This window comes from Corvus kubaryi, unplaced genomic scaffold, assembly GCF_017639235.1.
Source record: "Corvus kubaryi isolate FWS band 111438036 unplaced genomic scaffold, C.kubaryi_AGA036_p1.0 66, whole genome shotgun sequence".
Classification (NCBI taxonomy): Eukaryota; Metazoa; Chordata; class Aves; order Passeriformes; family Corvidae; genus Corvus; species Corvus kubaryi.
In genome coordinates, this window is record NW_024582054.1 from 137,720 (window position 1) to 153,693 (window position 15,974).

Consider the following 15,974-nt stretch of genomic DNA (forward strand, 5'->3'; position numbering starts at 1 on the left):
TGTCCCTGAGAAGGGGCTTCTGTTTTGCTGCTTGGGGAGGAGTCAGTCTTAGCTAATCAAGACTGGAATAAATGAGCAGTGGTATAAATTGAAACATTTCCTCCACCTTGTGTATGTGTTTATCTTTTGTCTCCTGCCTTTTCTCTCCAGCCAACGATGGGAAAGTGAGAATGATAAGCTGTGGGGCGGACAAGAGCATCTATTTCCGCACTGCGCAGAAGGTAACCTTATCACAGCTTTTTGTACAGTTCTAATTTATAATCTCTCCACAAAGGAGTTACTTCAAAGAATGATATCAGAATTTCTGTATGAGCTTGTTGCTATTTCAGCCTCAGTGCCTCCTGCTGACTCGATAGAAGAGATTACATTCAGAGAACTAGTTCTGTGAAGCACGCAGCTACTCCCAGCCTGACCTCTCCCAGCAAGATGTGAAACACCGAACTGTTAGGATATCTGCTTTTCTTTCACTGCCAGACCTATTGTGAGGACTGGTGAAAGAGTTTGTGCTGGAGGGAAGAGTTCCATGTGCCTCCAGTCTCATCTGTTCCCAGCAGCTCCCTGGGAAGGATTGTTTTGTGGTGGCTGTGTGAGAAGACTCATCTGGATTTACTTGTTTTTAAAAACGGATTACCTACTTGATTTTGACACAGTTTTTATCTGTGTGTTTAGACAGGAGAAGGGGTCCAGTTTACCCGAACACATCACATTGTTAGGAAGACCACACTTTATGACATGGATGTGGACCCCAGCTGGAAATACGCAGCTATTGGATGCCAGGATCGTAACATAAGGTTAGTTTCCTTCTCATCTTGAAAATATTTTTGCAGTCATAAACAAGGCAGCCCCATCTCCATCATTATTCCTCTCAGTTCTTTGATACAGCGTTTTCAGACAGATCTGAGGCACTGTGAGGTTGAACTCTGCCTTTCCCCTCACTGATAAAAAGCTGTGACTATGTGCAATGCCCATGGGACTCTTGGCTACTCATTGCAAAGGTTTTCTACTGGGAGAGCAAGTGTGCCTTCCTTGGCACATCATTGAGCTGTGGGGCAAGAACTTCTGCACTGTGGTAATTTTGGTTTTGAAGGTACTTAGTGAAAAGCTGTGAGGTCCTGTGAAATACCTGGGATTGTGGGAACCTAAAACTGAATTAGATGTGACTGTCATTGAACAAGTGGAGTCTGTTCTCTGTTCCTTTTTTATCCATTTCTCCAATCAGTCTGAATGAAAGCAAAGGAGTCTCTCTGTAGTTGTGTGTCTCCTATTATAGCTGTATGAAATGGTATGAGTTTTGGTCATAGCTAAATATCACTACTGGATGTGATTTGGTTTTGTGTTCTAACATAAATAAAGTGTCTTGCTCTCTTTGGTCTAGTATGAAGGAGGCCAGGTATTTTTACAGCAGTGAGGACTGATTGATTATTGGTTTGGGAATAAATCATCAATTTTAATTCAGATGATCTGCCTCTGCATTACTTTTGAGGTTTTTTCTTGAACCATTTAACTGATTGGTGATAATACTTCATGGAGATAATTTCTCCACTTCCTGTAGCTTGGCCCTGTTTCCTGTATTTTATGTGGAATGAGGAACAGGGAGAGAAAAGGATCCTGGTGACAAGAGCCCCAGAGCAGTACCTGGGCAAAAATGAGCCATGTTATCTTATGTCACTCCCTCAGGGTTTTCAACATAAGCAGTGGGAAGCAGAAGAAGCTTTACAAGGGATCCCAAGGTGAAGATGGCACCCTTATCAAAGTAAGCTGTTTTCTTTTCCTTCCATTTTCAGTTTTTTTTCAGCTTCTCTGAATGCAGCTCAGGGGCAAGAAAATGAAATACAAATCTGAATACAGTAATTTGGTTTTTTTTTTTTTTTTTACTTGCTCCATACTCTGTCCTTTACCCTGCTGCTGCTTCCTTCTATTTCCACCCTTAAGGGCTGGTAATGTATTTGGGTTTCATGAGGCTAAAACAGGAAAAGAGTCAATGAATGCTGAAGCTGATGTATGATTTTTCTCTCTGTCCTGTTTCTGAAGTGAGTCACTGGACCATGCTGTAAAAACAAGTGGAACTGCACCAATATCTGTCAGGAGATGGTTTAATCCATTTAATTTGATATTTTACTTTCTACTCCAGAGACCTCATTCTGGGTTTCTTGACTGGTTTTGTTAGTGGAATTAGTTAGTTTTGTTTGTTAGTTTTTAAAGTGGAAATGCCTGTTGATCAGTGTTTGTGAAGTCGATTTCAGAGGGCAAATACAAGGGAAACTCTTTGAGTTGATAAAATTAAATAGCATCTGCCCTGAAAAGCTTGGGTCTTGGAGTTCTGGACAAGCCTGGTACTTCTTAGAGAGCGTCTGTGGATGTTTTCTACCTGCTGAGTGCATCCAGGCCTTGGGCCAGCATAGCATGCCTATTTCTGCCACTATCCAGGGCTTACCCTGGTAAATCTGATGTGTACAAGATTCACAGTTGAGTGGAAGAACTGCATTCTTGTCTATCTATAAAGAGGGAAAACCAGTTGACAAAATCAAAATATCTCTCAGGTTAAGTTGCCAAACAAGCTTCTTCATTGTATTTTTATTTTTCACTGATAATTTTTCTACTGCTATAATGCAGTAGTATAATTATTAGGGCCTGGAAGGGAATGTCCTTTGAGGAGCAGCTGAGGACATTGGGCTTACCTGGTTTGGAGAGGAAGAGGCTGAAGGGTGACCACATTGCTCTTTACAGCTTCCTGAGGAGGGGACACAGAGAGGGAGGTGCTGAGCTCTTCTCCCTGGGATCCAGTGACAGGATATATGGAAATGGTTCAAATTTGCAGTGGGGAGGTTTAGTCTGGACATTAGGAAGCATTTCTTTCCTGAGAGTTTGGTAAAACACTGGGACAGATGTCCTGGAGAGGTGGTCAATGCCCCAAGCCTGAGAGTGTTGAAGATGCGTTTGATCAATGCGCTTAAGAACAAGCTTTAATTTGGTCAACTCTGAACTGGTCAGGCAGGAATAGATGATAGTTGTAGTTCCCTTCTAGTTGAAATTATTGATGGGTGTAAATAACTGGGTAAAAAGGGAGGGGAAAACAAACAATTTTGTTCAGTGTCAGTTCTTCTGTTTTACAGAGAATGAAAAATTCTTTCTCTTTGCCTATTATAATTCCTACAAATTTTTTATAAGCCAGAGTAAAGAAAATGAAAAATTGATGCTACACTTTAAATTGCTGATAAGCTTAGGTGCTTGATTAGATCTTTCTCAGACAAGAAACCATGAAATGTTCTGAGAGCTGGATTTTTTGTTTTTAATATCCTTTTTGGTGTTGTTTTATTTTTTTTTTAATGTGTATCTCAATTACTTTTACTGTTGCTTTGCTCATTTTTAAGACAATTATGTAACCAAGGGATTATGGTTGTCTCTGGAATTTAAACCTCCTTGGCATGTTATTCTGAGATCATAATACACATTGCAGTTTAATGAGTAGAACCCAAACAGTGATGCTGGAAGCAAACATCAACAAAATAAACATAAGGAACCAGAAGAATTACCGTTATTTAAATACCATGTCTCCCTTGAAAAACATAGTTTTCCCTCTCAGTTCCTTAAAACTCTATAAAAGACAGAGCAGGACATTGGGTGACAGTAACTGTATTTGCTGTGTAGTGCTGCTTTAGACCTGGTCAGGCATTTTCAGGGGATTTTCTATTTGATCCAAGATAAAGCAACAAATAGGTGCATATGAAAAAACACACAATGAACAAAATAGCTGAAAAATGGGAGTTGCAAATGTTGGAGTTGTGACAGCATCATTATCGAAGTTTCTTGGCAGTGTTGAGTTCTTTTTTGCTTTCTCTCCTGAAGACTTGAATCCTGTAATATTTCACTTAACTCTGTCAGATGTGATTTTTTTTTTCTTTTTTTATGGTGTGTGTGTTTTGGGGTTGGGGGTGTTCTTGTTGTTTTGTTTTGATCTTAACATAGAAGAAAGTAAGACCCCAATGGTTAGAAGAAAGTAGGAGAGAGGTAGAGGTCTGTCCACTGGTGGCAATGCCTTCACAGTCATGAAGGCATTTAATTTAAGTGCCTTCAGTCTCTGATTAGGTTGGAGAGACTCCTAGAAGTCTAGTCAGGATTAGGTAGGAGATTTGTCCTGGAATGCTGGATAGGGTGGTACTCAGTTGGAATCCTGTGGGCGCTACTTGCATTTTATTCTGACTGTCTTGGGTGTTCTGGACTATTTTCATGTAGTTTGAAGGTAGTTTCTCACCAGATCTTTGCATTCCTCTGGTCTCCTAAACCAGGTGCAAACAGACCCTTCTGGTCTTTACATTGCAACCAGTTGTTCTGACAAGAACCTCTCCATCTTTGATTTCTATTCTGGCGAGTGTGTTGCAACCATGTATGGACACTCAGGTAAGGCTTGTAACCTTCTGGAAATGCATTTTTTTCTGCTGATGACTATATAGTAGGGTCTGATACTAGTCAAAGCTTTCTGAAGATTCCTCCCCACCAAAGTTTACCTAATTGGTATTTTTGAGTAGGTTGTAGTTGGATGAAATTGTAATAGCCTATTTTATTGCAAGTTCAATTTTTGCATTTTGCACACAAGTGCACACACACACAAATGTCAAGCCATGTATTTACTTACACAGTTTTTCTAATAGCCTATAAGGTAGTCTGTGTTTTTTTCAGTGTATCCAGTTTCATTATGATATACCCTCAGCTCCTACCATGCAGGAGCTGTTCTATTATAGGCAAAAAGAGAATTCAGTCTTCATGTATATTTTGCCGTGGGGTCCCCTTCCTATGTCAAGCCTAGATTCTTGGTTAAATGGTTATAGTAATTGGGGCATATTGATCTGTGAAGTGTGAATTACTGAATATAGCTAGCCTATTTGGCTAATGATCTCTTCTGTCCATTTCAATAATTCAGGGAAGATTGGTTTTTTTGTGCTTTACTTCACACAGAGATTGTAACTGGGATGAAATTCAGTAATGACTGCAAACATCTGATCTCTGTTTCTGGTGACAGGTAAGAGGTTTTGCTTGTTTGTAATACTGGCTCATGCCATCTCATACTGGATCTAGGATGTCCTTAAGAAAGGTAGATTTTTTTTTTTTTAGGGATGTTTTATGAATTCCAAATAAATCTGATACGTTTCTGAATCCTAAATGTGTGCTGTTGGCAAAGCTCACAGAGTTTATGTTATGAAATACCCATGTGAAATATTTTCCTTTTCTGAGTGTAAATACTATTCTCTGCTGGAAAGGGGACAGAGATGTGACCTGTTTCCTGACCAGCCTTCAGGTCTGTAATATAAGGCATCTTGTGCTATTTTTGCTAGTAGTGCCGAAACTTTTTCTTGCACTACTCCTGTTGGTGAGGTTTCACCAGGTGAAAGAGCTTGTTTAGCAGCAAAAGGGACAGGCCTGTCCCCGCTTTTTGATCCTGTCCATATGGTCCTCTTCCCGCTCCCCTGAGTCAGCAGTGGTGCAGCTGACCCCTCATTCAGCTGATTCAGGTCACTACATCACTACTCCCCTGAGATGAGTTTCTGCACATTTAGTGAGCTAAATCAGTTCACTAAAAGCTTAAGTAATCACCAGACTGAGCCCAAGGGAAAAAGGAGAATATGTGCCTAGTACGATGATTGTATAGGTGAGTGGAGCCACTATTTCTGGAATCAGTGAATGCTTAAATCAGCTGAACTGGATAAAATTTTTCTTTTGAGAAAAATGGTTCCTGGGGTGCTATTGCAAGTTCAGAGCAACCCAGATTCTCTCTCTCTCTCTCTCTTTTTTTTTTTTTTTAATTAATAAAACACAACTGAATTGGAAAGAGGGTTTTAGAGGGTGAGTTGTTACAGAACATACAATATATCACATGAAATCTCATCAGTTGGTTGTTTCTGTCTTTCAGTAATAAACAAATTATTTAGTTTTCCTCTTTCTTTTCCTTTCATGTGGTTAAATAGTTTAGGGAAAAAAGTTGCAGGAGAGAGAATCCTTTTGTTGTGAACTTCTGACAAATTCCAGAAACGTGGAAGGTTTGAAATCCCTAGTGATCCTTGTGATTTAGTGCAACATTCTTTTGTTGACATTTCCATGAGAAAAAGGGTCATTTTCTTCACTAAGGGTATGCAGGAGTTGGATGAGAAGTGAGGAAAGGATGCATGAAGAAGTCTGCTATAAAGAGATGAGAAAGCATCTTTTTCAAAGGAGAACAGGGAAAATAGTCTGTTCACACACAGCAGCATGTGCAAAGAATAGAGCTGAGAATAGAAAGAAAAACAGAGATGAGAAAAGACACAAGGACTGTGAGATTCATGTGAGAAAAGTAATGCAAAGTAAGAAAAAACAAAACAAAACCCCCTCCCCAACCCCAGCAAAAGAAGGGGTAGGTGGGTGCTCGTTTCTGTAGAGTTTGTGTTGAGTGCAGGTTGTTTGCTGCTTGTCTCTAGGTTTGATAACTGTGGGCGTGGGATTAACGAACAAGCCAGATTTGCTTTCAGAATTTTGTTTCCTCCATTTCAGTACCTTTTCAGCAGCAGATTATGGTTGCTGTTACTTGCAGAGAGCTGCTCCTTGAGGGGAAACAGCTGGCTGCCCTGGGTTGCCATGGTTCCCAGACACAGTGCCTCAGCCCTTTCTCCTGGTTGAAAAGCTCCAGTGGGAGGATGACAGTGTGTTCACAGGCAATGGGGGAAGTGTCTGTATGTGATTTCAGTAGCTGGGAGTGGTGCTCCTGAGCATGGCACTGGGGACAAGAAGGGAAGTTTTAGTTTTGCTCTAAAATCTCCACAGACTGCAGACAGGGGTTTATGGGCTTTTTTGGTGTGATATGGTTAAAACCTTTTAAATTGTTTCCTCATGAGAGAGAAAAAAATGAAGAACATTCAGGTATTCAGTATCCTAGCACTTTTGACATTTGCCTCAGGTCAGGGAGACCAAAGTTCATGGTCGTTGTTCAAAATGGCAAAGCAAATTAATGTTTACATTCTATCAAGAAAAGAGGGAGAAGTCAGTAATTGAAAAGTCTTCTGTGTATTGGAGTACTGGCACTGATGGGTCTTGAAAAACTGAATTAAATCCTCTTTGGATTCCAAAGCAGGGTGCAGGATTTTATAAGTGATAGCCAAAACACCATCTCTGTTTCTACATCAGTGTAGGTATACCCAGCTAGACAGGAAAGATGACTGAGATGAAAAGAATTAGTTAGCACTAGGGTCAAATTTCAAAGACAATGCTGGTCATTTTACTTTCTAGTAGCTGAACATGAGATATGGTATTCTTTAATGTGATGAGGAATATATTTTTTTAAGCTGAATTTCTGAAGAAATTCATGAAATGAGACCACACTGTTGGTTTCCTTCTCTCAAATGCTTTTGAATCTGTTGACCAAACTCAGTCAAATTTCACAGAACATTCTGAATTGGAAGGGGCCCACAAGGATCATCAAATCCAGCTCTTAAGTGAATGGCCCATACAGGGATTGAATTTATAGCCTTGGTGTTATTAGCACTGTGCTCTGACGTGCTGAGCTAATGGCTGCGTAAATTCTGTGCAAGTGTCCTGTATGGAGTCCCAAGTAAAATATTAGGAGCACCCTGACTGCAAAAAGTACTGCCACATGAGTTTAACTGTTATTACAGCACAGAGACTCCATGGGATGGTGGGCATTAGGAAGGCCTTGCCTTTGCGGGGGTAGTGGCAGTCAGAGACTTCATCCACTGGTAGAGGATGCAAGGGACATCTGTAGGCTCCACTTACCCTGGTGACCATGGAGGGACTTGTTACAGCATTTCCTTTAGCAGCTGGTCAGATAGTCAAATAAAGGTATGGGATCAGAGACAGGTCTGTGTAAATATCTCTGCAGTTGCTCTCGCTCATAGGGAGTCTTTGACAGGCAGGTTCAACCCTTTTGTCATGAGGCTTGTGATGGGATTGAGTTTTTTTGAAGCTGTTTCTGCGTGTGTCTCTCTGCTGCAGACAGAAGGGCTCTTGTTTGTCTCTGCAGTGGGAATTAGTACCAATAAACTTAACTGAGACTTGGTGCCAGCCTCACCTTTCCCTCTTTCAGCTGCATCTTCATCTGGCGTCTGAGCTCAGAGATGACCATCAACATGCGGCAGCGACTGTCTGACATGAAACAGAGAGGGAAGCAGGCGGAGAAGTCTCCTCCTCACAAGGCAGCTGGACTCATGAGGTGAGCAGAGCAGACTGAGAAGAGGTGGCTGGCTTTGTAGGGTGGAATGTGAAAGAGTGGCACTGGGATTCAACTGTAAGGTTTTTGCTGTCTTCACTGATAGTGTCTTCCAAAAGTTCTCGTATTCCTCTGTTGAATTTGCCATGGGTTTTGTACCCCTCTTCTTTGGATATAGAAACCAGACTGGGATCTTCAGACAGGCTTAGTGTGCTTCACTAATTGCAATATGTATGCAATGCCTCTCGTGTCTTAATTTAGTTTAATGATGTGGTCAGAAATTTTAATAAGCAGTTCACCTAGGAATAGTGAGGATGGTACACAGAATCCTACCAGGGAAGCTGTGATCCTTCTTGAATAAAGTTCTCTAGATCTAAGCTGAATGCAATTTAAAGGCTGCTTTCTGCAGTGTCAGTACTGAAGTACACCTGTGAGCTGTATGAATTGGCTATGTTTATCATAATTCTAAAACATTCCTTACAGTTTTGCTGTTTCTTTGTTAACTATTTTCTGGAGGCTTTGTAAAAACCCAGCTAAAATAATTATAATATGAATAATAAACACAAAAATAATTTAAATAGAATAAGCTCTTGCTAGCTAAATAATATTATTTTTTGCTTGGTAAACAACATATCTAAAAACAAATTACTGCAGCCTACAAGCTAAATAGATCTAAATTTATCTGGTGACCTTTCTTTAAAAAGTAGTGCTTCTGTTTTTAAACAGAACAAGAGCGACAGGGCATTTTTGATTATTAGTGCAATGTGTTTGGTTTCTCTGTAGTTTGTAAGTAACTGAGACTAGTTGGATTGTAAGCAATGCAGGGGAGAGTCCTGACCAAAATGATACGAGATCACAGTGGGGGAAAAAAGGATAAACACAGATTTTTTTGTTGCTGTTGTTCCTATGTCCCAAATGACTACAAATGGAGTTCTGGATATAAAAGTACCCAAAGCGTTAGAGGATTTACCACACTGGTTGTTGAGTATCACGAGGACTGTCCCACCCCCTTTGGGAGCAAGCAATGTTGTAACAAGTCTGTCTGCATAGTTTTGTTTTGGAAAGTCTTGATCTGCTCATTCTTGAAATGAGTCTTGTCTAGTAAGTGCTTTTGGTAACGATGCTGGGAAAACTCAGGAAGCCTTTTTTCTACATAAAGTTCGGGATCTGTCAAGCAATGTGCTTTTTATAGCAGTCTCTCCATTATTCCAGCAGCTGCAGCCTTACCCTACCACAGCTCAGCCTGTGACAGATAATCCCAGTCCTGTTCCACGTGAGGTGATACTTGTTTCCATCACAGACGCTTGCTGAAGGGCGGTGCTAGTGCCACGCCAAGCCCAGAACTTTATTAAACTTGTTTGGTAGCCTCTTTGCAAGCCTTGAATCTGCTTGTCAGCTTTGAAAGCTTGTTTTCAGTTTTGATTGTCCGCTGTGGTAACTGGAGATCAGCAAAGACATAACTTCAGAGCATTTTGGATTGGTACTGACGATGGAAGAAGAGCCTATTGGACCAGCATTATTGAGGTGGGAGAAGGAAAACTAATGAACTTGAGTGAGATTTATTTTCTAGGTGCCCTGCATCTGTTCTGATTGTTTCCAGAGCCTGTCTGTGTAGGTTGCAGTAAAGAGTTGAGTTGCAACTTGTGGTGTAAAGTTGTTGTCTCAAAAGACTGCCAGTAGTATGAGAGAGTTCCCTGCCTGGTGATAATTCCTTTGTTCTACTAGATCTTCTTTAGAACAGTATTGCTAGAATTTGGTGGGGGAAGTAACACTTTCTGCTAGTTCCATGGTATGAGCGTATTACAGGATGAATAATCAAAATAATACTGGGGTAACAAAATTGATCTGAGGAGGCAGTGGGAGATGAAGATTTCCAATTCAGGACAGTGCTTTCTATCCAGTTGCAACTGTCAGGGCAGGAGCTGACCCAGGTGAGTAACATGAGCAGTGTAAACACACAGAAGGTGCCTTTTTGGGTAAAACCAGTGCTTCACAAAGCCCAGTATTCTGCCTGTGATCGTGGCAGTGGAAGATGCTATTTAGTGAGATGCTCTGTGAGCCTTGCTGTATGAGCCTTTGTGGTCCATTTGCCTCATGCTCCTTTGTTACATCAGGGATGTTAGGAGGTACATCTCTATGTGTTCCCTTTACTATCTGGTCATGGACCATTGTCCATTGAGTTTGTATAAATTCTTTTTGAACTTCATAATATTGCCTGCCTCTGCAGCCTTCTTTGGTGGCAAGTTCCTGGAGTTCACTGCTCTCTGTGGAAAGGACTTTTTTGGTCTCTGTTAAAACACATTCCTACTAGTTTTACTGAAAGTCCTCTGATTCTGAATATTGTGATCTTTTGTTCTGCTGCCAGCTATTGGTAGTGCCCATGGTTTTGTAAACCCTTTTTCATAACCTCTCTTCATCCAGCCTGTTCTTTGAACTGAAGAGCTCCAGCATTTTCAGTCCCTCCAAGAATTTTAGACACTAAAGTTTCTCCTCTGACTCACCTTTATGGGATATTGTTTTATCTTAGAACTGCTCTGATCTGTATGACCCACAGTTCTCCATATTGTGCCTGAGAGCCTTTGAGTTCTGCTTCTGGTTGTGGTCATTGCAGATGTGTGCGTTTTTCTGAACATGAGGAGCTTTGATAGTTGAGGATAACAGAACTTGTACTCCGCTGATATTGCTGGTACATTTTGGTTTTAAGGCTTTTATATTTTCAGTGAAGGGATCATGTAAAGGCCATTTAGCAGGGTTTTGGTTTTGATCCAAGTATGCATTTATAGTTTAGAAAAGCTTGTCTCAAGTTTTAAACTGATTTTACTGTGGAATGTTTGCAAGGCTTATAGTAATTTTTTATCTGGGCATTTCTATTTTTTCATATTAATTTTAAAAATCACTATATTTGTAGCTTTCCTCGACTCTCTATTATAAATAGCAGGAGATAAAAATGCTATGCAAATTGCATAAAAGTTATATATGTATGCTGAAGAAGTACGGTGTGCTGTCAGATATATTTGGAAAGAAGAGCTCCTTATCAAATTCTCAGTGGGTCTCGTCCAGTCCAGGAAAGCTGTCTTGTTCCCCGGGGCAGGCTTTTGATGCCTTATCAGAAATGGTGCTTCAGTCTGTGATGAACTACTGCAATTATAACACTAGGTGAACTCTGAAGTCAGTGGACTGTGATCCTTCTGTGGGGAAAACCAGAATAACTCCTTTTAAAACACTTCAACATTTGAAGGGGAAGCAGGAGGACATAATCTGCCAGTGATACCTACCACACAGGATGTTACAGTTTCATAAATACATCCCTAAAGCTGAGGGTTTAAGTAGCACAAGATCAGAGTAGGAATGCTGACAACATACCTCTTTAAATGGATAGTTGCCATTCTTGTCTGCTTTGTTTTGTTTTGAGAAAACAAAACAGGGTGGGATTCAGGTCATGCAAAATAATACACAGTACCTATTATCAGATATATTAGAACTCCATTATGACATCTGGTGCTTTTAAGTCTATACCATGTCCTGAAGACTTTCTAATTTAAGGTTCTTCCTTGCCATTCACCCTGTACTGTCTGACCCTTCAAAAACTGGGAGCTGAAGGGCAACTGACACTGCTGCCCCATATAGAACAAGATCCAGCTTGTAGTGAGCTGGGAGTTTGCATCTTCTCCCTGGCAACTAACAATAGAACAAGGGAAAATGACCTCAAGCTCTTTCCCTTTCAAGGGAAATTCATGTTGAGCATTAGGAAAAATTTCTTCACTGAAAGAGTCATTAAGCATTGGAACAGGGTCCCAAGGGAAAATCGTTGAGTCACCACCCCTGGAAGTGTTAATAAATGAATAGACATAACACTTCATGATATGGTTTAGTGGGCATGGTGATATTCAGTCAGATGTTGGTCTTTATGCTCTTGGAGGTCTTTTCAACCTCAATGATTCTATGATTCTATGATGCTAGAATGGGATCATTCCTCAGCAAAGAAGATGAACAAGTACAATTAAAACACTTGCTCTGAGTCACATGTATCATGAGAATTGGACATGTCTGTACATGCTGTTCTGGAATAGCTACTCTGAAACGTTCATTCTTATATAATGATGCTTTGGGGTTTGGCTCTCAGCAGGAATTCCGCAAACCCCAGAAGTCTTACTCCTTAATTTTCAAAATGCTCTCATGTGGTGCTTATTTGGAAACAGCTTCTGTGCTTGAAAACTCACTGTACATTACACCGACTCCCATCTAAGCATGAAAAAGAACTGAGGAAGAGTATTGAGGAGATGTGTGCAACAGGGGACTTAGGAGAAAATGCAAAGTACATGGGGGAAGGCAGGGAAAGAAAGGAGAAATAGTGAAGTCTGAATTAGTGAAGTCTGAATTGAAGGGTTGACTTGGGCAAGAACAACAGTTAAAACACTCAAGATCTTGTGAGCCTAGTTTTCATTTCAGGAGTATCTCAGTTTCAAGTCAGTGGGCCTAGGATCATTTTGAAAATATCATTCATTCATCTGTCTCCCTTCAAGTTACAGAACTGAGTTTGAAAAGCATACCTGAGTTGTAAAAAGAAGGATGTGAAAGAGGAGCGGGAATTTTTGCTGGGATAATGCAAGATAACCTTATGTGTATCGAATACGTTACTTCATAACTTGTTTATCACTTCCTGTGAGGTATGAATAAACACCCATCTGACTTCCAAAATATGTTTTGCATTCTCTTACTCTGCTACTTTAAGGATACTAGAACATACCTTTTCCCCCCTCGCTAATGTTTTCAGTCACCATCTGATGGACAGGGGCCCTCTTTCTATTTGTAACGTAAAAGACATGGATAGCAATCCTCCCTTCTCCATTTGCGCCAATGACAGTACCCATAGGAGCTTGACAAACACATAATCTTGCCTCGCCATATCACCTCATTGTTGTGAGGTATTCAACCAGCTAGATGTTTACAGGTCTAATAATCCAACCCTTCTGTCTCAATAAACTCCTCAAACAACCATGATGAATACAAGCAGATGGATGCTATCAAAGTTACTGATACAAAGTTAATATTGCCTACCACAAATAAATGTAATTAATATATGTCATAGGATGAAACATGGCGTAACCTCAAACATACTGTAGTGCTTGGGCTTTGTTGGGACTCCCCTGCTTAGACACAGGAACCTGAGAGTGACAAGATGGGCATACAAGGAGACAGTAGAAAAGATGAAGAGACTGACAAACTCAAATGTCAAAAGTAGACGTGGATGACCAAAATGAAACTTTTTCACTTGAGAACTCTGCAGGCTACAGTCACTTTCACTTTTTTTTGCTAGAACACTTCAAAGCTCATCTGAAATTATTGGGTAGTTATTACTCCTAAAAAAATGGAAATTAGTGTTCTGCCACTACACAGGAAGAGAAAAGATTAAAATACCTTAGCTGTGTCTTACCGTGTTTCAATACTGCCTGCTGTCTGTCAGCTGCTGGAGAAATTGGTCCCTCGCCAGACTGCTCTGTATTTGGTGGATGAGCTATTTTTATTTCATGAATAATGCTTGGCACTCAACACCCACCAGTGATATCCTATAAATGTCACTAATGATGAATTTGGCACTCTAGCACAAGGCCATGGAGTGAGGGCTACTCAAATGTGTTTGCTGGGGATTTTTCTTTCTTTAAGTATTGTCCAAAGGTTCATTTGTTCATTTGGTTCTGTGGGCTGAAGTAGTGAGTGGAGGAAAGGGAAGAGGACGAGAAAGAGGGAGGGTAAAATTTGGTGTTACTGTATGTCCTTGATTGGTAGTGGGCTGTTCTGTGCTGGGAGTGCCTCTGAGGTCTGTGGTAAAACTTGTCTTGATCTACTTTAATCAAAGATCTGCCCAAGATATGTTTTATGTGATCCTTGTGCTTGAAAGCTAAAATAGTCAGCATGGTGCTCTTATGGTGTGTGGGCTGTGCCTTCAGGTTCTGCCTGGAGCAATCCTTGAAATGAACCTCTGTTACGGGATAATTTGCTGTAAACCCAATTACTTTCAGAGACTATCTCTGACATTTTTGATGTGTAAATCAGTTCCAGAGAAGAAATGCTTAAGGGTGGGAAAAATATTTGCCTTTCAAATATAATCTACCATCTTGACCTTATCAGCTGGCAGAGTCTGAAATGGAAGGCCCAGTTTCATTCCACTTGTCTTTCTCAGACTTGTTTACTTCTGACTTCTGTCAACCTTCCATGCATATGAGAACATTTCTGTGGCAGGTTCTGCACGTCCTTGTGCAGGGTTTAGCTTGCCCAGTCTCTCAGAGGTGGGTTGTGCTAGAGCGAGGGCTGTTTGTGAGAGTTGAGGAAGCCTCCTGAATACGGATGGAGATAAGGTGGAGAACTGGCGTAAGGATTGAAATGGTGGGCAGTTCTTGCATAAACCATAATACTCCTCCTAATTCCTACCTTTCAGGCATGAGTCCATCTCTGCCTTGTCCTCTGTGCCTGCACTCTCATCAGACAGTGACAAGGATGGTGAAGATGAAGGGAATGATGAAGATGAGTTACGAGGGCTGCAGTCTTTCCATATTCAGTCCAACTGCAACACTGAGAGAGACTCAGGTATAAATGGGAGAGGGGCGTGGGCAGAGATGGAGGAAAATGGCATGGATGTGAAGGGAGAAGATGAGAGAGACTCGCTTGGGGATAACAAGGTACAGGCAGAAAGAGAGAGACCAAAAAAGAAGCAGATGGATAGATACCAGTGGGTAATGTGAAGCTGCCCATGCCTGCATCAGAAGAGGGGTACATTTCAGAGTTCTCTGTCTAGAAATACAGTTGTTAAATTGGCAAGTTTCTTGCTAGTTCCAACTGGCTAAAAAATTTGTTTTTTAATAGTTTCATGGGCTGGGGTCCACAAGCTATTAAAAGTCTGCAGAAGCCAAAAGAGATCAAGAAATCTTCTCAAAAGAGAGCATTTTAGAGATGTCTGATAAAAACTTAGAGATTGCTATTATTAATTTGATGTATTTTTACCACAGATGTTACAGTGTATTGGAGCAGACTTTTTTCCCAAGCCTTTGCACTGCACTATGGCGAGTGTTCTGCAGTGGTCTGCTGATTCAATGAAAATCTTACATAAAACTGTATGTCTCCATTAAAATTTTGATACAATGATTTGCACAGTCCATGGGAAAGCATGTGTTGACAGTGGTTCAAAAGGTGTAGGAATACTGCCTTTATGGAAAGATGACATAAGAGCTTGTTCAAAAGCTAGACTGCTGGCTAGGATGTCAACTAGGTGCATATCTGTTTACCTTTCCAGATCCAGACCTTACCCTCTCAAGAAGCCTTTCCCAATGGGAAATGAGGAGGGTGAGTTACTAAACCTTCAGATTGTATTTCTTGTTATAGGGAAACTGAAGAAGAAATTCCCAGAGAGATTAAAATCTTCATTGCATGTGTGGGAAAGGTGCAGCTGTGGTGGGAAACCATTGAGAAGCCTCTCTGAAGAATGATTTGGAGATGGCAAAATAGAGCCTAGTTTAAGAGACTAGGGTGTTTAGAATCTAGAGTTGCACTTGGGATTTTTACATCAGTGTCTTTCCATCAGATCTTATGCTTTTGTCTTTTCCTTTTTGATTTGAATCTCATGTGGTGCTGAAGCTATTCATATACTTGGATCTGAGCAAGACATTTAACTGTTCAACTGTGCAAGAGGCAACAATAAAAGTATAATTTTTACTTGATGCTTTATGATTAATGGTGCAATTTCAAGCTGTCTCTCAGTTTTGAGACTTTTATGGAGATGGACATAATTGTG

The 15,974-nt window shown here is 40.6% G+C and overlaps 1 protein-coding gene across 6 annotated transcripts in view; it reads left to right on the forward strand.

The window, feature by feature from the left end:
• The window catches only part of MAPKBP1 (mitogen-activated protein kinase binding protein 1), a 102,391-nt gene that overhangs the window by 69,367 nt on the left and 17,050 nt on the right, over positions 1 to 15,974 (forward strand). For all 6 annotated transcript variants that reach the window (XM_042047016.1, XM_042047018.1, XM_042047021.1 and 3 more), the window contains 8 exons: positions 151 to 221; positions 670 to 791; positions 1,678 to 1,753; positions 4,287 to 4,398; positions 4,954 to 5,017; positions 8,066 to 8,191; positions 14,625 to 14,773; positions 15,477 to 15,526. In XM_042047016.1, the coding sequence (XP_041902950.1) occupies positions 151 to 221; positions 670 to 791; positions 1,678 to 1,753; positions 4,287 to 4,398; positions 4,954 to 5,017; positions 8,066 to 8,191; positions 14,625 to 14,773; positions 15,477 to 15,526 (770 nt within the window). The remainder of the gene's footprint in view (positions 1 to 150; positions 222 to 669; positions 792 to 1,677; positions 1,754 to 4,286; positions 4,399 to 4,953; positions 5,018 to 8,065; positions 8,192 to 14,624; positions 14,774 to 15,476; positions 15,527 to 15,974) is intronic.